Source organism: Rhopilema esculentum, unplaced genomic scaffold, assembly GCF_057945365.1.
Source record: "Rhopilema esculentum isolate cy_ngs unplaced genomic scaffold, ASM5794536v1 HiC_scaffold_31, whole genome shotgun sequence".
Lineage (NCBI taxonomy): Eukaryota > Metazoa > Cnidaria > Scyphozoa > Rhizostomeae > Rhizostomatidae > Rhopilema > Rhopilema esculentum.
This window is the reverse complement of record NW_028300842.1, coordinates 100,761-123,156: the sequence shown is the minus strand read 5'-3', so window position 1 is coordinate 123,156 and position 22,396 is coordinate 100,761. Positions and strand designations below refer to the sequence as shown.

At 35.8% G+C, this 22,396-nt stretch overlaps 4 protein-coding genes, 1 long non-coding RNA gene and 2 pseudogenes across 6 annotated transcripts; 3 read left to right on the top strand and 4 right to left on the bottom strand.

The window, feature by feature from the left end:
• Positions 1-219: 219 nt before the first annotated feature.
• On the bottom strand, positions 220-4,982 carry LOC148957361 (uncharacterized; annotated as a pseudogene). Its single transcript, XR_016145239.1, has 2 exons — positions 4,598-4,982; positions 220-4,474 (listed from the first exon to the last, which is right to left on the bottom strand). The product of XR_016145239.1 is annotated as an uncharacterized LOC148957361 (transcript).
• A 1,908-nt stretch (positions 4,983-6,890) lies between these two features.
• On the bottom strand, positions 6,891-8,260 carry LOC148957360 (uncharacterized). Its single transcript, XR_016145241.1, has 2 exons — positions 7,461-8,260; positions 6,891-7,037 (listed from the first exon to the last, which is right to left on the bottom strand). It is a non-coding gene; the product is annotated as an uncharacterized LOC148957360 (long non-coding RNA).
• A 3,480-nt stretch (positions 8,261-11,740) lies between these two features.
• On the top strand, positions 11,741-12,819 carry LOC135683189 (uncharacterized). The gene has a single exon (XM_089115464.1). It carries the CDS (start codon positions 11,741-11,743, stop codon positions 12,287-12,289), a length of 549 nt encoding a protein of 182 aa, XP_088971590.1. The 3' UTR covers positions 12,290-12,819.
• Positions 12,820-16,046: 3,227 nt separating this feature from the next.
• On the bottom strand, positions 16,047-19,615 carry LOC148957358 (uncharacterized; annotated as a pseudogene).
• Positions 16,624-17,498, top strand: LOC135684105 (uncharacterized). The gene is made up of 2 exons (XM_089115460.1): positions 16,624-16,879; positions 17,095-17,498. The coding sequence occupies exons 1-2, from the start codon at positions 16,624-16,626 to the stop codon at positions 17,496-17,498; spliced, it is 660 nt and encodes a 219-aa protein (XP_088971586.1).
• LOC148957359 (uncharacterized) lies at positions 17,904-18,506 on the top strand (the record flags this gene model as incomplete). Its single annotated transcript, XM_089115433.1, has 1 exon — positions 17,904-18,506. A coding segment is annotated over one exon (540 nt), but the record flags the coding sequence as incomplete, so codon positions are not given.
• A 411-nt stretch (positions 19,616-20,026) lies between the features above and the next one.
• LOC148957357 (uncharacterized) lies at positions 20,027-20,828 on the bottom strand. The gene is made up of 2 exons (XM_089115432.1): positions 20,691-20,828; positions 20,027-20,317 (listed from the first exon to the last, which is right to left on the bottom strand). Exons 1-2 carry the CDS (start codon positions 20,791-20,793, stop codon positions 20,046-20,048), a joined length of 375 nt encoding a protein of 124 aa, XP_088971558.1. The 5' UTR covers positions 20,794-20,828; the 3' UTR covers positions 20,027-20,045.
• Positions 20,829-22,396: the final 1,568 nt, after the last annotated feature.

Here is a 22,396-nt window from a genome sequence, read left to right as displayed (position 1 = left end):
TTGGAATCTATCACCCTCCAAACCAAAATGGCCTCTATTTTCTTGATGAATTAGGGGTCATTCCATGCCAAAGTGGGACAAAAAAATTAGATTTGTAATGCACCCTCTCAGATTTTTCTGATACTCCTGTCAAATGCTAAGTATCTTGAGAGGAAAATAACCTAAAATATTCAAGTTGATATCTTAACTCATTCAGATATTATAGTTATTTTAATTTTTGCTGATTCAGCATAATATTATCCACATATCCGCCATTTCAAATGTGTGGGGAAAGTAAACTTTGGAAATTTTGATAAAGCAGATGGAAATCACCAATAAAAATATCACTTTTGGATAAATTAGGGGCAAGGAATTCAAAAATTGCATTAAAAATTCACTAAATCCATTAGAAAACAGAGTAAATTATACTAGAATATAATTTCTTATACTCACAAATCGCTTTTACCATCCATCAAACTATGAAAAAATTCACCATGTTGGAAGAATGTGATAAATTTCAAATTGTGCATCCAAGAAGTACACAGGACAGACTTTAAATTTACAAAGAACCAGCAAAAGGTTTTTCTTGGTTTCTGAGATATGCACCTTGCAAATCTGTGAGAAATTCATGAAAATTCGGTATTTTTCTCAGTTGTTTAAAGCCATCTATATAGCAAATACACTGCATGTTGTTGGAATTGGTGTTTTACTAATAGGTGTGGCTCTTTTTCTGCAGTATCTCTCTTGATAGATGGTTCAAGAGTACTTCTTGAAGGGATGTTTTTAGGCAAAGAGTCCATTGAAATTTTGAAACTGTATATTCAAAACATTTTTTCCGCTGTACTTTATGCTACTAAAGGTTAGATAAATTGATATTCAAGCAAATTGTCATTTCTCGTTATTTAGTTATAAAATTGTTTATGTATGTAGCTATATACTCACAAGCAGTTCTACATCCTTTGAAGACATCTGTCAATCCTATCTCTATCTTTGCCATCAAGAATATACTGCCTACCGGTATGAGTTGAAAGTGTTGGTGGCTCGATTTTGAACAATATCTTTGTTTTCGGTACTCAGCATGTATCATCTCTTTTTGGCCACTTCAAAGAAGTGGATGGGAAGCTGGGATGCATGAATTTTACATTGACATCATGCATATCATTGTCTACCTCTATCAACATTCCTGCCCAGTAGAGTTCGTCGTAATTGCAAACCACAAACTGGCCAACTCTAGCCTCAACACCTTCCAGTTGCTCCTCTCCAAAACTGAATCGAAGAGCAAAATCCACTTCCTCAGAAACTCTTTTGGCGCCAATAATAGATGAGGTTATTGGTATAAATTGGTGGAAGCTTCTTGTGCCAGGAACTGTCTTTGCTTGACTGAGACGCTCTCTTATATTCTCTCGTGTGGATTGAATTTCCTCTATTGGAATATATTTAAATTCAATTCCACTTATTTTTTCTTGGCAATAGAGGAACATTGCCTCTGCTGATAAAATTTTGGTCTTTTGAAGGCCTTTGCAAGCTTGCCATGGCAACAAGCTTCTTCACTGTGCCACCGATTCCGTCACATGGTGACTTACCATGGCTGGTGGCAAAGAAATTCCACTCACATTCAATGGAAAAGTCTTCTTGATGGTGGCACAGGTTAATGAAGTTCTTGCAGTTCTTGTACTGGCCTGCGCAACCGTCTGAAAAATAGCTGATCTTCTTTACCTGGCTTGAGAGCTGCTTTATATGAGCAACAGTTTCAAAAATAACTTTGTACACAAAATTTACATCATGGTCCAAATCGTTTGATATGAAACAGAGGGATTGGACAGAAAATTGAGCAGCATCTTCAAATTTGTGGTAAAGAACCATTGGATGTAGAGTACATTGCTGTTGATTCCAATGGTACCCTTGAACCTCATCCTGTATTACAAACTAGTAATTCTCTGAAAAATCCCCCAAAACAATCACTTCTTCAGCACACAACGACTCTTTTTTGGCATTTAAATATGCTGCTTGTGAACGTGCTATATATGAGTGAGCTGTTACTTTATCCAACTTTTCACAAAGAATTGAAATAAATTCACTTGCAGAAACAGTTTGGGAAGTCAGCATGGAGCGATCTTTTGTTGTCCATTGATTGAATTCAATACTTATTTCATCCAAGTCATTGTCTTCATCATCTGTAGACGTTTCAGATTCATCACAGTAGTTAACTGCGCCAATTTCATCTGACAACGGCATCTTTCCTGGGTCAACTCTTTGGAGTTCCCTTTTTAGATATGCTTCAACTGATTCAATGCCTGGACAGGAGGCACACCTATGAATCATGCATACCTTTGATTCTCGGTTACAAACAATCATGTCTGTAAGTTCATGATAACTTTTGTCTATACTGATAGCATCTAACATCAGTTTTAAATTTTGATGGATTGTGCAGACACACACTGAATGAGTACCTTTGGGGCCAACCTTTTGCTGGTTCTTTGTAAATTTAAAGTCTGTCCTGTGTACTTCTTGGATGCACAATTTGAAATTTGTCACATTCTTCCAACATGGTGAATTTTTTCATAGTTTGGTGGATGGTAAAAGCGATTTGCGAGTATAAGAAATTATATTCTGGTATAATTTACTCTGTTTTCTAATGGATTTAGTGCATTTCTGTTGCAATTTTTGAATTCCTTGCCCCTAATTTATCCAAAAATGATATTTTAATTAATGATTTCCATATACTTTATGAAAATTTCTCAAAGTTTACTTTCTCTGCACATTCAAAATGGCGGATATGTGGATAATATTATGCTGAATCAGCAAAAATTAAAATAACTATAATATCTGAATGAGCAAAGATATCAACTTGAAATTTTCAGGTTATTTTCCTCTCAAAATGCTAACTATCTGATAGGAGTATCAGGAAAATTTGAGAGGGTGCATTACATGACTGTCCCTCGTTGGCATGGAATGACCCTTAGGTAAGTTGTTGGATTTCTATTCACGAAGCTATGAAAGAATTCTAATACTTGGGGACTTTAATATGGATCCTGATGAATAGAGTCCTAATGCTGCATATGGATGAATAAAATAAAGAAATAAAAAAGAATGATTTGTTAATGTTTAAAATGGCATACTCACATTTTGCAACATGAAAAACATCAAATAGTGTCTTGTGTTTTTCTGCTCTGTCTTCATGGAATTTCTGACTTGACCATGTCGATCAGTTACGAGAACCTGGTATGTAATACTGCCTCTGGATAAAGTATAAAGGGTTCTCTTCAGGCCTTCAAGCTCCATTTTACTGGCTCCACCAACCTCACTACCTACATATCACAAGCAAGGTTGAAGGTTAGCTAAGGAAAGATCAAATGTTTGTAAAAATATTTGTATATTAAATAAGAAATAGCAGTGCTGCTGTTTCTATTTTATCAAAATATGTCCACTGGAACCCATGATATCCAAAACCCATTAGTATCTTGATATGGTTACAAATGTTTTATTTAAATTTCACCATCACTCATGATGAAGAAGAAAAGGAAACAGGAAATGGTAGTGTGAGTTATCTGAATCAGTTGTGTATCTATTATTTTGTTTCTTTCCAAATCCATACTTTGCTGAATAGCCTGGAGAGTCCACCCGTGCATTTTCACCCAAAACCAAATTTTTGCCACGAATAAAATCAAAATATTTTCTTTGTCAGCATTTTCCATTGATGAATCACCTTGCAGAGTGTGTGGTGATAACTCCTGGGTTTCAGAATGCAAATTGTGTGCTGACAACTCCAGGGCTTTAATATCAACTCCAACAGCCTTGTCCAAAGTCTTGACTACAATCTCTGTTTGAGTTCCTGAAAATAAGACACCTGGACTATATTATAGAAAGTTAACAGTAGCAAATGTTCAGATACCTCTTCAAATTATTGAAATATTTTATTATTTGCAAATTATTCTTATACTCCTTTCCGAACAGAAGCATTCACATAAAACTATCAAAAAATCGAGTCATTCTCTAAACCAAACATAGCTGCTTTATTTTTTTGCGTTGAATTTTTGGCGGAAAATTGTTTCTGTATTCACTTATTTGGATATCTAATGTCCACAGTATATTTTCATGATAATCTGGAAGCTGTATAAGCATGTAGCTGTTACTATTTGCAAAACTTTATCTAGTATTATGGATGCAATAGCACCTAGAGATTAGAAAGGGATAAAATTTATATTTTAATAAACAAATACATCATGGAAATTGAGTTGCGTTGTAGTAGTACCTCTTGTCATAAATCTGGAAGTTGTTTGTGTGGCCACGAATCGCCAGTCAACGGGGGTCTCTGTTCCTGCATTAGATACAGTTCGTTGGCACATGATGTTAGCTCTGTGAATCTATCCTGGACTGACAAAGATTCTTTGTTTAGAAGCTGTTTTTCAGCAATATCTGACATGTATGTGTCAATTTCACGAGGCTCATTAGCAGGATCTGGGACTGATGGTCCTCTTAGTAACTCTGAAATCGTCTGTGTGACAATAAGAAAGCAAAGAAAGCTATATATCAGTTTCAAGAAATTGACAATCAAGGTAATGTCGAAAAAATATTATTTTGCATATGCTAGAATTAATAACGGAAATCTTTTACAAACCTTGAGTCTGCGATGCTTCAAAAAGGCACCATACCTTTTCTTCGGGCTAGGCTTCTTTGGACTTGAAGGTTGGAATTTGGACTGGAATTTTGACTGGAATTTTGACTCGATAGTTGATGCAGCTCTTCTTTTCAAGACTATCTTTCCTTTGACTTGCTTACTCCCTTTTGGTCACCCTCTATCAAAAATTGTCGGTACAGCGTCACTCTTCAAGGTAGGGCGTTTGATCCTCTCAAGTCCAAGGAAAGCGATAAATTTTGGGTTGACTTCAAATTGATCCTCTTCGAAATGATCCTGACACAATCTGGAGTGAGGTTTTACTTCAAAGATTATGAGGTTCATCTTCAATATCCAAATTTTCTGAAGGGCATTATTTGTTGGAAATACGAACAACGTTTTAATTTGGGTTGGATGGCTAGGCCCATCTAAAGTTGCAGCAGCATCTTCGGAACAAACCACTAGATCTTTCTTAGATTTTCTCTTCCTACTATCAACAAAACAGTTGTAAGCACTACAATGAACCATTATTCTTGTATGTTCGGGTCCTTCAGGTTTCCTTGCAGCGAATAAGATACATATGCATGGCCCCTACTTTTATACAAAATCTCTATGTGGATTGTGTGTCCGAAATCCGAAGATCACATATGAGGTCACAATGGAAAGTCAAATTCTCGGAAACTAAGAAGATCCAACAATTGTCCTGAAGCCAACGACTATTTCAATTAGCAATTACTCGCAAATTAAACCATATTTTGAAAAAATTCTTTCACGATCGCTCTTCCCACACCCATTTGCCACTTTCTGTCACACACAAAAAATAATCACAGAATTCTCCTTTAAGAAAATTGAAACCATCGTTTGACTTTGAATATATGTTGGAATTAGATATACTGCCCTAATTACCAACAGATACCATGAAAATGCATTTAAAAAAGTAATCATACTTATAAATAACTAACATCGTCACAAAGATATGTTTTGCCTTGCAATTGTTTGATCTTTGTGTCCAATATTTGGATGCTCCCAATTTTGCTTATGATGTAAGACACCTGTCCATTGTTCCAAATTGCATGAACAACTATGGAAAAATGCAAAGTAGATATAGTTCAAATTTTGGTTAAATTTTGAGATTATGATTTCACTTAAAATGAACAATGTTGGGCACCAAAAAAGTAAAATACCAATAGTCTATGAATTGATGAAAGTTGGTCAAATGTCCAGTCAACAAATGACAAGTAGTTTAACTATCTATATTTTCATTCTTTAGCAAAGAGAAGACGTGCTTTTGAAAAAAATTTGAAAAATTTAAGACTTTCTTAGCAAATATAAAGGAAATTTTGCTAGCTGTTAGACAGCTCCAAGTACCAAGTTCTAAAGAATGTTTTTCTAAAGAAACTTTTTCTTTCAATATGCCCTTATATAACATGATTTATAAAAAGTTTTAATACCTAGCAAATTCATTGGCGATAATGTCAACCAAAAAAATTGGAAACCATGCTCACTCTTCACTCGCGATAATGTCAACCAAAAAATAATTGGAAACCTTGCTTACTATCTTTTGCACTTATCAGCACTTTTGGCGAGGTCACTTTTGGACTAGATCACGTATTTTCATCATTGTCCTCAATTTTGTCCTCAGGTGCACAAAAGCCGAATTTTCTGCCTCTTCTACAACCTCTTCTTGGATAAAAATAAATTCATCATTTTCAACTTGAACTTCCATTTCATCTTCAGTGTGAATATGCCCTGGAGTCTCATGAAAGGCACTCTCTTTCCCCACTTGTTCCTCTGAAGAAATACTATAATTCCATTCTTCATCTTGGAAGTCAGTTTTCAATGCTTTCCCTTTTGCTTTGGTTCCTCTTGTATCTTTCTCTCTGATGTGCAAGTTTCTTTATTGCTTGTTCCTTGTCATTGTTTACATACTCTTGTTTCTCCTCCAAAAATTCTTCAAATTTTTCTGTGTTCTTATCTTCCTTTTTAACTGTACTTTCTGTAATCCCCTCTTCAAGGTTTGCGTTTCTCATCTCATTCTCTGTTTGTTCATTTGCTTTGCATTCCTTTTCCTTTTTCGTGATCTTTATCACATTTTTGTTCGTTGGCCGTTTCAAGTTCATCCTTCATTCCTAAATCTTCGGGACTGGCAGCCTTCTCTGGAGAATCAATTTTTCTGGATCTTCAAAAGGCCACAGCTTTAAATCCTTGATGTTTTCAATTGTTGGCCTTCCATTTGATTTAACGTGTTTATGTCCAACAATTTCTGTTATTATGTGTGGACCTTTCCATTCTTTCTTTAGCTTGCCTCCTTTGCCCGTTGTTCTCCTTGAATCGTAAAGGAGAACTCTTTTCCCAAGTGCTTTTTACCATTATATGATCGTAGGTCTTCAATTTTAGCAGTAAACTTGACAACCAGATCCTTTGTTGGTATCTTTAGTTCCATCTGAAAACAAAACAACTTCAACTTTTATTAGGCCTTTATTAGGAAAACAAAACAGCTTTTATTAAGCCTCTACGACATACAACGATGCATTCAGCAGAGAATGAAAAAACTTATTCACAAAGAGAGGGCCAAAGACAATAAAAAATCAATTCTTTTTGCGCTATTTTCAGAGCTCTCAGAAGGAAGGAAATTTTCTTCGAAGTAGAAATCTGAGCCTTTTGAAGAAGAAGAAGAAGACAAATAAAATTTGAAGAAAAGTTATTGAAATCGTTTGAAAAGCAAAGAAATTAGTAATACTTTTTGGAAAAGAGTTGAAATGCTCTTAATATTAATTGCCTATTCATTTTTGTTAAAAAAATCGTCAATAATAAACAAAGGAAATTTTCTGTAAAGATATGATGGCTATAAAAGCATACATCTTACCCCAGCTACATCTTTATCGTCTTCGTTGATATCAATGGGTCTTCTTGCTTCTCGGCCGTACATCATTTTGAAAGGTGTCATTTTGAAAGGTCTCATCAATTCATAGGCTGAGAAGGTTTTCAAGTTAAGTTTCTTAAAAAGGATATCAGAAATCTGCAACAAAAGCTACGGCTCTGAAAAAGACTTTTCTCTGACCATAAATAAAAAAGACATTTAAATCACATTTCCCTTATACCATAGTTGATAAAAGGAATGGTTTGGAAACTGACTTCTTAAACAATGGGGCCTTTGTTTTATGTTGAAAATCGAGAGAGTTTGGTCATGTGACCAAAGAACGTCCAAGGTGAAATCGTGAAACAATGGCGGAAGCTGACTTGGATGTTCAATTTGTAGGAGACGATGAGGTTTTTGCTTTTATATGTGAGCTTGATGCTATAATTGAAGTACAGGAAGATTTTGATACGGCAGGCAACAAGGTACTGTAAAGTCTGTGACTATTTTACCTCAATTTTTCGAAGTTTTAGGCCCAATGTGTATCTCTCGCCCGTTCGGTTTTAGTTCTTCATATTTTCCTTACCTTGTCGCTTTTGAAAATCATATTTATTTCAATTTTATTCATTATTTTGAATTTTCAGATTCTGGAAATGAATATTGAAAAAGAAAGGTGTCAGTCTTGTGATAAAACATTTAAGACAGTCCGCGGTTTGCTGCGACACAAGGCCTCCAAACATGAGAAGTTATCCCTCCCACAGTCCAGGCTAAAATCTATTATGGAAGTAGCCTGTCAAGAAATTGCAGCCGATCGCTGTTATGGAACAGAAGTCAATACTTCGTTTGAGCTTTAAGCCTAGCGCACACAGCAGATTTTTGTCGCAAAAGACAAAGATTTTTGTCTCAAAAGACGAAGATTTTTGTCTCAAAAGACGAAAATCTGTAGTGTGCGGGGCAAAATCGCAAAGATTTTTGTCTTTTACGATTATCTTTGAGATCAAAAATGTTTGATATTTGTCTTTGTCTTTTACGACGAAAGACAAAAATCGTGCAATGTGCGGGGTCGAAAGACAAGTTTTTAATTTTTAAACCAATAAAACTTGGATTATATGGTCACGTGAATTCTGTGGAGCCTTTCTTTCCCGCCAAAAGAAAAAAGATCGAGAACGCCATGGAGAATACAGAAGACGAAGTCGGTATATGGACAGCAAGCAAAGAGGAGCAGCTTGTCGATCTGTGGCAAGAAAAGGCTTGTCTGTATATGGTTACGTCTCCAGAATATTCAGAGAGAAACAAGAAGCTAGCAGCCCTGAACGAAATTGCAACTAAACTTTCTTCAAACGGTGAGTGAATAATTTTGACTAGCTAGCTAGGCTAGTCCTCTTTTCTTAGGCCTACTCAATTTGAAGTGAAACATTGCTGTACGAATTCATGTTTTATTCATTCTAGTGAATCAAGTAAAAAAAAGAATCGCATCTCTGCGCACGCAAAGAATCCCAAGCAGTGGAAGTGCACGACCAAAAAAGACGAAGAAGACTCAATGGATAGAAGACCGCCTTCAATTTTTAAGCCCATATGTATCCAACAGAGTGTCTATTTCTAATTTGCAGGTACAATACAACACTAGCTAGTTGAGTTCATTATTTTTTGTTGCAACCATACTATCTTGCCATGATACTGATCCAGATGTTGAGCAAAAATATTGTTTCAAAAGCTCACGCTGACCCTTAGCACTTAATGAACAGTTTCTGTTTTTTGTCTTCTGTAACTCAGTTAGAGATTTGTCTAATCTCCAGCTGCCTTGAAAAAGCTCATGGTTGTCTCTTTCACTGTCACATGCATTTTTATATGAAGGCTGCTCATCAATCAGCATGTTGTGCAGACAACAAATTGCCAGCACAATTTGCTTAGCCTTTTCAGGCTCCAACATAATCTTTGTCAGCATCACCCTGAACCTATTAGCCATGATACCAAAAGCGTTTTCGACAACCCGTCGTGCTCTAGAAAGCCTGTAGTTGAAAATGTGCTGTTCATGTAACAGTTGTCTAAATGGGAATGGTTTCATGATATCATTTCTCAAGGGAAATGCATCATCACCAATGATATGATAATGACATTTGATGCATGTTTCCCCAAATTGCTCAGCTTCTGGAAAGGCAATTGATTTGTCTTTCATCTGTTGATTTAGAGGCGATGTTTCAAAAAGTCCAGCATCACCATTTCTTCCACTTGCACCAACATCAACAAATATCAACTTGTAGTCATAACTTGCCAATGCTAGAAGGACTATGCTGAAATATCCCTTGTAGTTGAAGTACTCTGATCCAGACATTTTTGGTTGTTTGATTGCAATGTGTTTGCCATCTAATGCACCAACACAAAAAGGATAGTCCCATAAATTGTAGAAACCATCACTGATTGTTTTCCATTGATGAGATGTGCTTGGAATCTAAAATACAAAAATATTAAATTTTAGTCTTCAACTGAAAGTTTATCTGAGCCACAGCTTAACACTGGTGACAGTGACTGTGATGGAGACTTGGACGACAATGATGCCCCTGCTGCAGAGACACCAGTTTCAACAAGCAGGCCACTGGCTGCTGTTAAAAAATCCAAAACTGCAAAGCAGAAAAAGGAAGAGGAAGAACTCTCCATTCTGAAGTCTCTTGCATCATCTTTCTCTGCAGATGAAAATTTAGCTGCAAAAAAGGATGCAAAGCCAAGCCCTTCAGCTGCCTTTGGGGAATACGTTACACATGCTTTGTCTGTGATGGATGAGAAAACAAGACTTGTTGCAATGAACAACATTCAAAATGCTCTTTTTCAGGCACAGATGGGCTCTTTCTCAAATGAATTCAACAACCCATATCATGCTGGTCAACATGCTAGAATGCAGTCTTTCAGGCAGTCACTTGACCAGCAAGATATGAGTGAAGGGCCATCGTACGGACAATTCTAATCTTTAAAATTCATACAGTATATTGCTTTCACTGCACTCTTCAATGTTATGTGAGTTGGTTTTAATTAGCACATTAAATATTGTATTGAAAACCAAAAAGTAGAAAACAAAAAATGTTATGTACCTTAAGATATCTATCCTTAAGATTCTGATAAATTGCATCACAAGTTTCTGTCACTATTGATGAAATTGTTCTTTCTCCAAGTCTATATGAAAATCCCAGGCTGTGAAATGACTCTCCTGTAAAGATATGCAACATCTTATTATACCAATCAATATCTAAAATGATATGATTACCTCAATTTCTCCATGTAAGATTATCAGATTTATGATTGCATTCATTTTGATGATACTCAATTCAAAATGCTCATTATGATTGGCATTAAAGGTGAAATGGTTTGTGAAAGATATCAATTAGTAAGAAGTATTGTCATTATTGTTATTAAGTATTGCTACGAACTCTGTAGAAGAAACATTTAGAATATTTAAAGTTATTTTTATTATTCACAAATATATTTTTACTTTTCTCATTTGTATCCTATATTTTCTCTTTGAATCAAGCTGGCAGACTATTGTGAAATCTCACCTGTTGCTAAGTATCGTAGTGTGACTGCAAGTCTTTCTGCTGCACTAATTGATTTTCGCATGTGAGTGTCTTTTCTTTGAATCATTGGTCTTACTTTGGCAAGAAGAGATTTGAAAAGGTCTTCGTTGAGACGAAAATAGCGTTGGTACATAGGTTTATCCTCCGATGCTAACTCCTGAACAAGATTCTGATATGCTCCCAGCTCATTTCTACGCTCAATCCAGGATTTCACCCATATTCGTCTCGCAATTCGCCTCCTTCTTCTTCGTCTTATTAAAAGGATAATAGCCAACAGTGCTTTCTTTTTTGTCAAATTCATAACCTTTGTCAGTTTCTTGAGCAATTTTATTCGTGTTTGGAATTTTATTTTACGCGCCAAGAAGTTCAAACAATGTGAAAAAGAGGTCACAAAACTTAATCGAGGCACTAATCCGAAAAAAATCGTGCTGTGTGCGGGCAATCAGTTTTTATGAAAAAGACAAAAATCGTCGTCTTTTGCGACAAATATCTGCTGTGTGCGCTAGGCTTTATTGTAAAGAGAGATATCCTCTTCAAGATTGTTTTATTTCTGAGTCATCTTGTAATATCATAAAGAAAGTTCTGTCAAAGCTGGTTGATAAAAAGAGCAAAGAACTCTATTATGCAGAATATTACAGCGAAGTAGTAAACAAGAGTAAAGAATTATTCCCACTTTTAAAAGAACATGAGGTCCCCTTGCTTGCAATTATTGTTTGTGAGAGGTTAATGACAGAGTTTCAATCTGTTTCAAAGCAACCTGCACCATCTGTGCCACAAATAAATGACAGAGATAAACAGTGCATACAATACATTGGTGGGTATGTGTTGAGAAAACTATACTACAGCATAAAAACAGATTCTCCACAAAACGAAATCATGAAGTCCATCATCATATGTTTCAAGGACGATAATCTCGTTGATCAACTTTTGATATTAGCAGTGAATCGTGGAGGTCTGTGGGGCATTAAAAGGCCTGTATCCAATTTGTTTCTTGCTGCAGAGCGCAAATTTAGAGAAGCAACTGTTGGAGCGAATATAACATTGATAGCAATTAGTGCAATAACCAATAAGTTATTAGATGACCTAAATAAGAGAGAACTTTTTTCAAGTATTCTTGAAGACTGCCCTGCTTATGAACCTAAAGATGATGAACTAGCCAAAAACATTTTACAGGAAATTTTTACCTTGTTTTTGAGAGTAAGGTCATTTTCATATGCAAAGGACATCATAAACAGACAAAAACTCAAAACAACAAGTGGGGAAAAAAGAGCTTAAGAAAAGAACTGAAGCAAACTAACACTGATCATACTAAATCTAAGAAGAAATAAAGTGTTCCTTGTATACATACTCTTTTTACAAAATTATAGTTATAGTTTCAAACAAAATTGTTAATGTTCTTTTTAAAGGTAATACTGTGTAATTTTTGCTAGTTTTTTAAGTCTTCAAATTGTTAGGTTAAAAGATTTGCAAATTTTGTGGTTCCCTAGTAAGTTTGAGAAATTCAAACTTTTTTGCAATGCAACCTATCATCCCAATGCCTAAAAATCTAATGTCGACCTCAGAATGGGGTTTTTGGGGGTCCCAGTTGAATTAATCAGTCATCATTAAGCTTGTAAAGGTTCATTTAATTTAAGAGCTTTCAGAGGGTATCTTAAAAAAGGATTGAAAGAACTGTTAGACAGGGTGGCTTATTCACAAAGTAACATGAAAGATATCTTTACCCTAGAAGGATAGCTTTACCCTACATTTTGCCAGTCAAAATACACAAATTTAAACCAATGTTAACTAAAAAAAGTAAACTGTTATTTCTTCTCATTGTCTTTAGTCTTTCGCTTCTTAAGTTTTGAATCATTTATTTCATACCATGATTTTTTCTTTTTTATCCCATAGTATTTCCCGCTAGTATTTCCTGTAACTGTTCAAACAGCCATACCAACACAGATATTATTTGCATTGTATCCAAATTGCTGCATATTTGGGTTTTCACTACTTCTCCCAATGGCTCTTTGACAGGAAAAATACTCTTCACAATCATCTTGGCTAAATCTCTCCGTTAAAACATAAGGCATCCCACTTCTCAAAAGCTGCTGCACACATTCTACAGCAGAATAGGCAGTTATTTGAAGTCCCTCATAGGTCTGCTTTGAAATAAACATCTTTTTCTTTGGCAGCATCAGAAATTCACCTTGGCGAGTTGAAATGGTCTCTTTCCATTGCTTAAGGTAGCCTAGGAATTCTTCTTTGAGCCATTTGAAACGTTCATCATCGATCGAAACATAGGGTTTTAGAAAGTTTTTTCTCTTTCTTTCATGCTCGTGACAACTTCTTACATTTAGACAATCAAAAAATTTATCAATGTTGTCACAAAAGTCAGCTGTTGCACTTGTATCTCCAGAGTAAAATGATCTTAATATGGCAGCTACACTTGAACTCAGCACCTGAGCTGCTAAACGCACCTTCATCTTCGAATAACTGTTCAACTTGATGTGATCAGTGGTTAGCCTTGGTAGAAGCTTCAGGCCTCCATCTAGGTCAGCTTGAAATGCACCAGTGATATGCCTCCAGATTAGATATTTGCCATTGTTCCACATGTAGCGACTACTTTGACCTGAACCAGAGTTGAACAAGCAGTTTCGAGCTGTTTTGACCAAGTGGCATGGATCACTGAAGAAAAAGATGAATCTTCTGTGGTCAAAAACGTTTATAGTACGATAAACCATTTCACTATCTGTGCAGTAATCAAGGCCTTTGTGTAACTTGAAGAACTTACGATTGGGTGTTGCTCCATCACATATTGTGGCAATGACACATAATTTGACGTTTAACTCTAAAATGGCAATGCATCTCCAAAACAGAGGAAGAATTTGGCTACTTGTGATACCATCTGTTGCAAAATAGGCTAATGGGAACTTCAGGTCAGATGAAATTCCTCTGACAAAAAATAAAAGTGCATGCGTTGCAAGGGTCTTCTCTTTCTGGAGGCATGCTTCATTTATTTCACCATCTCCTAAGTCTGTGAAGCCAATTAGTTCACCTGTATATTTATCAAATACCAAGCCTTCCGATATCTTCATTTCATCAAATGAAACACAAACAAATTTCTGGTGACCTTTAAAGCTTTCAACAGCCTCCCTAAGTTCATTGATGACACCTGAATTGAATCCAACCTGAGGTCGAATAGCATTACGATAGTCTCTTAAAGTTCTTCGACTTGGTAGACAGAGAACCCCTGAATTTCTCAGCTCATCATAAGCGGAACCTGATTTTGCAGCAACTGATAGACAAAATCGAATAATCATTGGATGAAACCGTCTAAACCCTTGCTTAAAATACTTGACTTGTTCCTGCCAAAATAATGTCATAAAGGGTGAGGCACTCTCAAGATTTTCTGACATTATCTTATTGATATCGGTGGTCAACTCATCATCTAGCTGAACTGATGATGACTGAATTTCTTTATCCATCTCTCTCAATTTTTCCTCCAAAAGACCACATTTCATTCTTTCACTAAACACTGTGGCCTTTAGTCTTGAATGACTTGTTGCTTTTAAAGGTGCTCTACTCTTTACAGCTGTCTCTTGCAGTGATGTCTTTACCTTGTAAGCTTGTATGGCCCTTCCTTCAAATTTCTTGCAATCATTGCAGCTTTCACTTGTGCCTGGTTCCAGGAGGACATAGCAAGTAGGTGCCCTGTAGTACTGGGTATACTGAAAAGGAATATCATTAGTTACATCTAAGATTGATGGATCTTCAGTTAAATTAATATTAATTAATCTTCAGGATAAAATTAATCTTCAGTTATTCTTTCTTTTACAATATCTATGTGTCTCCGGGCAACAATCTCTCTAGAAGGATGACTCTTTATTGGTAAATTCCTTTTTGGTAGGGCTCCTGGACGTAGTACTTCCCTTCCTTGTTATAGGAACAGACAAAAACACATCAATTTGACACAATATCCACATGCAGAGCTGCAGTGGTGAGAATTCAGATTTCATTTAGGGGACACAGACCTTTAATTTTCTGATAAGAGATAAAATCTAAGGAATCCAATTACCCAAACTTCTTTGACAAGAAGGCAAATCCTTGGGGAAGGTCAAGCCATCACAAGCCTCTTGTGACATTTCACCTATGCAATGTGCATTGACTAGACTTATAAGCAGTTGGGCCTCTTGTCTTTTATTTTGAATCTATTTTTTGAAGAATGCGTTTACCATTAACTATTACAACATAGTCAAATATTATCATAAATACAGTCCGTGGAAGCTTTCAACCAACGAGTTTTTCTAATGCTATCGATGTATGCAAAGATTGAAATTTCTCCCAAAAATTTAGCTACACGTTGTATTTGCTTTTATGATTTGTGAGTTCTAGTAAAAATCAAAAGTTGAATTCAAACTGTCGTGATTTCCAAAATATTTCTGATCTGGTTTTGCAATATGGTTTCGGATATCTTCCATTTTGGAAATACTAGAAATAAATTTTAGAATCATTCTTTTAGCCTTTTCTTGTACAATAATACAGATAAAACAAAGCTATAAAAACTATAAACTTACCTGTTATTTCAATGTCTTCAGGCTCATAATGATTTTCACAAACATATATTTGTCCTCTCTCGATTTGTTGGGAAAAATGAGCATCCACCTGCCGATACTTTGTGATTATGTTGAGGATATCTCTTTTCCAGTCTAAATAAAATTTACCAGAACGCGCGGTGATCTTGAAGATTGAAATATTATCGTACTTTCCAGATTTATTTGCCCGATTAGTATGACATCCGTTAAAAACACAGTTTACCATAATGATTTTGTTCTGTATCGGCCGTCCGCCATGCTAGAACAGTGCCTTGGATGTTGTTTGGTCTTGTGATCAAAGAAATTCAGAACAATAACATATTGCGCAATCTTCTTTGTTTCCAAACCATTCCTTTTATCAACTATGCTTATACCGAGGTTACAAAGCCAGTTAAGGGGCAGTTTTAAGGTTATCTGGTTATCCAGTTACCGCAGGGTCTTGAGTTATTTTTTACAATCAATCAAACTTAAATATCTTTACATAAAAAACTATTAAATACCCAAGTATAAATCGTAATAAGACAATACCTGTTTAAAGTCTGATTCGTTCTTTCATCCAGACCATTCGTTTGCAGATGATTTGCTGCTGTTTGGGTGCACCATGGTGACAGAACAACTTTAAGAGACCATTTTGCATCTCTTTTGCATCTTTACTTTTTATGGAAAAGGCTCCAGGCCATTATGCAAAATAATCAGTGCAGGTGAAAAGGTCCTGATTCCCTCTTTCTCTTTTTGGGAGCTCAGTAAGGTTAATGCCAAGCATTTGCCGCAGCTTTTCCACCTAAAAGCAGATGATAGCTAGAATAAGTTTATTGAAGCAAACTTACTAAACTAACAACATAACATCGCAACAATATAATATTGATCAACGGATTCCAATGTTGCTTATATACAACCTGCACAGGTCATAAGGACAATTTAATTCAGATACAGGACCAATAGGGCGATTCGGCAACGTGTAGCAACTGCGCCTAGCAACAGGCGTGGGGTGAATACAAACAGGTCAATCGGCTAGGCCCCGTAGTGTTTGCTGTGTTTATGTACGCAAAGTTGATTGTCACTTTGGAACATTTAAATAAATCGAAAATGCTGAAAAGTTGCATTGCAGTTGGCTGCTCAAACCACAATATGATGGATAAAAAGGATATTTCTTTCCATCGATTTCCTGATCGAGAAAAGAATGCGGACAAATGGCAACGATGGGTGCAAGCAATGAATTGCGTAAACGAAGATGGGACTCCATGGGCTCCAGGTGGCAAATACGCGTACATTTGTTCTGCCCATTTTTTAGAGGGTATGTATGGTTTTATTTTATTGCAGTTTATCTCAATATTAATTAAATCAAAACCAATTTGCAACTTGTTGGCGTTCTTGTTTTGATTAGGCCAATTCTTTGCTTGTTATACCGAAATTTCGTACGAAAAGTCTAGTTTATTATATCTATCAAATAGCAGTCTTGTTTCCTATCAAGTACACCTCCGTCCTGACTGATGTTTGTGCCTAATTTAGGGAAACCATCAAAGGATCCAACTCATCCTGACTATGTACCTTCAGTCTTTAAGCACAAGGCTCTAGACGGCAACATTGCTACCAAAAAGTTAGATAGGTTTGAGCGAGTCAGAAAACGGGGTATGGCTAAAATTGAATGTAGTATCAAGACAAAGATTTTGGTGACTGAAGAAGATCAAGGAATGACATCTGAACATCCAGAAAGTTCTGAAGCTGGCCCAAGCACTGAAATGCCAGATGTACAGGCTCAACCACAAGCACTTCCAAATGAGTCATTAGAAGTCAATTTTCTGAGAAAGGAGAGGGAAACTCTATTGACAAAAATTACCTGCCTTGAACAACAGATATGGTTTGTTTCTTTAAGGAAAGAATGCTCTTTTACCTTCCATTTTTCACAGGGTTAAAGACTGGTACTAAATTTCTTCATTTGTAGTTTCTTTTGAACTTCGAGTTAATTTTCAAAGCTAATTTAATAGGTTCTAAAATTCCAATTTGCCAAAGAGTTGTCCTTCAAAATTCTTTAAGAAGATTGAAGAGATTACTTGAAAATAATAGCAAAAGTAAATTCCTCTGAGCTGTCTTTTGATATACACCTCTGAAGAATGATAAAAGCCAAGTCTGATCATGATATTTCCTTTAAAATAAAACTGCAATTTAAGTTAGTTTTTATTGTAAACCTTGTTTTAGTCATTTGTTCCTTTGTTGTCACAATCTAAATCAACATTTTTCAAAAAATTTAAAGTTTTCTTCCATTGGCAGGTGCTTCTGTCAAATTACGATCCAATGGTGATTGCAGGAAATGACAATGCTTCAACCCACCTTACTGGTCTCTCCTGGAAGGTTTTCAACTCAGTTTGCCAGCTACTGTTAAGTATTTGATAAGTTGTAATCCTGTGGGAGCAGTAAGCTTCTTATCAAAGGGATGGGGTGGAAGGGCTACTGACATTCAAATAGTCAAGGCATCAGGCTTCATTAGCACCAAATACCATTTGCATGGAGATGAAATCTTGGCAGATCGTGGGTTCACACTGAAGGATGAGTTTGCTGCAGTTTGTGGTGCAGAACTCATTATCCCAAGTTTCACCAAAGGTAAGAAACAACTCACACCCAAGGAAGTGGAAACTACAAGACAAATTGCAAATGTGCGTATCCACATTGAAAGAGTTATTGGTTTGATGAAAAACAAGTTTTCAGTTCTACAGGGAACTCTTCCTTTAGCCACGGTAAAGTCTCAACAAAACGAAGCACTGGAAGAAGTACCAAATATTGACAAACTTGTTACAGTCTGCGGGGCTCTTTTTAATCTCACAACAGGAATTGTTTATAAAGATAAAAACAGCAGCATTTGAAACAATTCTAGATATTTATGTAAAGAAAATAAGTGATATGTTAACATAAAACTTAACAGTTTATTTATGCGAGTCTCTTTTTTTGCAATTCTTGCAGAACCAATTGCCCTTAGGGGGTCTCTTTATTTTAGCACACTTAAAATGGAACCATTTCCTCTTGCACAAAGAATTGTCACAACCTATCATTTGATCACTAGAGGGCTGCTGACAATAACAATATACATTATCATCTTCCTTTTCACCTTCTTCACCATCTTCTACCTTTGCATTCTCAATGCACCGTGTTATTATCTCAGGAGCTATGAACTGTCTATGCAGATCATACATCTTTTGAATGGATGATTCAAATTTATTGCTGTATGGTATTTCAATTCCATGACAGAACTTTGGGGTCCAAATAACAAAATGACAAAGGTAAACTTTGCATTTGAACTTGTGCCATATATTTATGATTCTCTTTTAACATTAGTTTTTCATTCAGACAGAAACTGGGATCTTCTATGCAGTTGATTAAAGAATCAGCCTCCTTGTGCTTGTAAGGGCATTTAACTTCAACAAGAAACTTGCCATGACAGTTGCAAGTAGCAATAGCATCTGCTGATGCACCAAGTACATGGAACTCTGAATGTAACCTCAGTCCTGAAGCTTTAATATTTAAATTCACATGGTCCTTAGCAATTTTGCTTTGGTAGCATTTAATAGCAGTTTGTTCATGCTGTTTACCCCAGTCCAATGACGGCAAAGTAAGTTTTGTTGATACTGATACAAATGTTTAAAATTGTTGACTTGGGAAGTTTATTGTCCCTGGCATGTAACACACTATGTGCAACAGATGCTGTTATGCGTCCTGCTCTTAATTCTTTCCACATCAGTGAACTACTTTGCGATTTGGTTGACTGTTCAATAAAATCCCTCTCAGCTTCTGTTATTGGGATTGAATAAATTTTCCTCAATTTTGGCAGCCACATCTTCTGCTTTGATATTGGGACAATAAAAATCACGTAGGCTCTTGGGAATTTCAGGCCTTTCTGCCACTTGACCATTGTGACAGAACGATTGGCAGCATTCTGAGAAAAGGCTAAGGCCTACAGGTTTGTACTCATTAGGCAAACCATTGAGTGCTTCAAGGAACTGTTTCCTTTCAATGGTTGATATTCCACATGAAGGTCGTTTTACTGCTTTCTTTACAGAACTCTTCTTGTGGAATTTTATGTTTCCTATTTCTGTTCCCTCTATTGTCTTAACAAAATCATTGTTCCATTTACAGGAAACATCTGTGCATGCCAGCTTTGTAAACCCAAAGCGAACAGCCCCTTAAATTTTAAATAAAAGTGCACCAATGTGGGAGCATGATTCACCAAGCCTGAATGATGAATGATAAAGAAAATTTTTAATACTTATTTTTCAGTGCAGGGAAAGAAATATAAAAAATATTGAATCGATCATAAAAACAAAATTCAGTATGGGAAATGTTATGGTGATGGAGGAAATTTTTGACAATTTAATAATTTCAATTTTGAGAATTTAAAATTTCATTTTTAATTGAATAAATTCAAATTTAAAAAACAATTAACTAAGAATATAAAGATTAACTCTGAGCAGTTAAAAGGTACAATTACAGTGGGCACACAAAACCAAACCCTCTGAATTTGCAGCAATCCATGGTTGAAGAGCTTCTTCATTGAGCCTCTGTGAATGCAAAATACTTGCTCGCATGATGGAGGGGAGTTCTCTGCCTCGTTGGTAAATTTTCACAGTGCCAACCCAGCCAGAATAAAATTGATTGTAGGCTTCAAGTCCTTTCCTTGACTTCATTGCCTCTTTTGTGTAAACCCCTAACAGTTGAAAATTATCAAGAGTAAGTTTGAAGTAAGTTGATCAAATTTCAGTGCAATAAGGTTTGAAGTAACATATCATGTACCTGGGCCGTTACTATAACTATATTCAAAGTTATACCAATTAAATAAATGATTCAATCCTTGACTTGATCAATAAAATGTTTGCCTACATTGCTGACTGTCATAACATGGCACCACTTTACTTTGGTGTACTAGCGTTCACATAGCATCGCCCTATGCATGGACAGGCAGTCCAGACCGAATCGCGACAATGATACAATCAACAATTTTTAGAAAAGCCTTTTCTAAATCCTGAAACTGTTAATTTACAAGAATACAAGCACTGATATTAAAAAGACTCACCTGGGGTATTATTAAGGTATTCATAGATGTCAGGATATTCGATATTAGGCCATAACTTCGGATTGTCCACCCAAACATCGGCAGGTAACTGGTTCTAAATAGCGTTTTCTTGCTTCATCACTTAGCGAATCGAAGTATTCGTAAGACATGTTGAATTTGTGAATAAATCGCGCAAAATATACTGTTTAACGTCACTGCGTCCGTGCGTTGTCAACAATGTTTAGAGTTTGTTGTCACCCCAAAGAAAGCGTTGCTAAGTGTCGCTAAGCTTATTACGTTACACCGAATCGCCCTATAGAAGAACAAAGTGTCTTCAAGAAAAGTAATTCCACTGCTTGTCAGTGTACTTCTTAGAGCACGTCTGCCAATTTGATTCCAGAGAAATGAATGCCAATGTTACTATAGATTGAGCATATTTGATTTTATTTGGGTTATTGTTTCAAATTTCTCTACACCTATATCTAAAATAAATCCATTTTTTAATTTGGCTCTACGCTTAAAATGCATGTCTTATCGTATTTGCGCAAATTGATTGGCTATTTTAAGGCCTCTCTCGTTTTTTTCTCTCTAAAAATTTTCGAAAAAAGGGAAATTTGATATAAAAACGTATTTATCAAACACGTCTGGATTCATTCATATAAGAAGCAAGAGCATATATCTTTACACATGCAACTTCAAATTTAATTTCCTACTTTTTAATTTTGCCCAGAGTTGTTATTGGCTTGGTATTGAAAATATAACCTAGACCTCACCAGGAATAAAGGAATGTTTTTTCAACATTTTAAAAAAACCTGTGATTTAGTGGTAGTGTCAATTTATCAAACTTTATGGGAAAAATAATATGTCAAGAGTATTCTGCTGCTGGTGCTCAACAGAAACACGGAGAAGAACATTAAGAGGAAAGTTCTCTTTGTTTGTACACAGAGCTTGATCAAGATAAATAAAATTGCTAAGGGTGGAACATGCGGCTCTCTTTGAGTTATAAGATTTTAAATAGTCTTGTAATGCATGTTCAAATACAAACTAAGGGCACCATTCAACCTGCTTTACTACCTTTGCAACTAGGGTGTTATTGGGCTACAATCAGAACACTTTCAATGTGGCTTCTATCCTTACCAAGTAACCCAATGGAAAATAATTCCTTCAAAAATTTTATCCTGCCTTATCCAACTGAAATAATAATAATAATAATAATAATAATATCATATTTATACAGGTTAACTTTGGTCAGCAACAACGTGCTGTTATCAATAAAGGACCTGTCTAAATTATACATGGATTACCGAAATAAAAATTAAATACATGATGAAAATGAAATCTTAAAAGTCGAAGTTAAAATTTTTACAAAAAGTCTTAAATCTTAGAATTGATGTTTCACACTTCATTTCGTCTGTTAGTTTATTAAAAATCTTTGCTCCTTGAAAGTAAAAGGCCTTCTTGCCTGCTTCTGATTGGACTTTGGGCAAAACAATATTTTTTGCATTGGCACGAGTACACTGCCTGTGTTTTACTCTATTGAAGTAGTTTCGAAAGGCGTGTGGCGATACGCTATTCAAACTTTTGAAAACTTCAAGAGCACACATCTTGTTTCGTATACTACTGACTTTTTCCAGCTGTACACTGTCCCTGTTGCCATTTATTACTTTCAGTGCCCGTCTCTGAATGTTCTCATACACCATCTTTTTTGATGGTGCCATGTGAAGGAACACATTGTTACAATAAAGCAGAATTGGTAAAATTGTTACCTTGTAA

What these genes read in the sequence shown, in the direction of transcription:
- LOC135684105 (XM_089115460.1), top strand. Translation starts at nt 16,624, where the DNA reads ATGTACGCAAAGTTGATTGTCACTTTGGAACATTTAAATAAATCGAAA. An exon ending in TTCTGCCCATTTTTTAGAGG is followed by an intron (nt 16,880 to 17,094) that starts GTATGTATGGTT and finishes TGCCTAATTTAG; the next exon opens with GGAAACCATCAAAGGATCCA.
- LOC148957357 (XM_089115432.1), bottom strand. Translation starts at nt 20,793, where the DNA reads ATGTCTTACGAATACTTCGATTCGCTAAGTGATGAAGCAAGAAAACGC. An exon ending in ACAATCCGAAGTTATGGCCT is followed by an intron (nt 20,318 to 20,690) that starts AATATCGAATAT and finishes AAATTTGATCAA; the next exon opens with CTTACTTCAAACTTACTCTT.
- LOC135683189 (XM_089115464.1), top strand. Translation starts at nt 11,741, where the DNA reads ATGACAGAGTTTCAATCTGTTTCAAAGCAACCTGCACCATCTGTGCCA.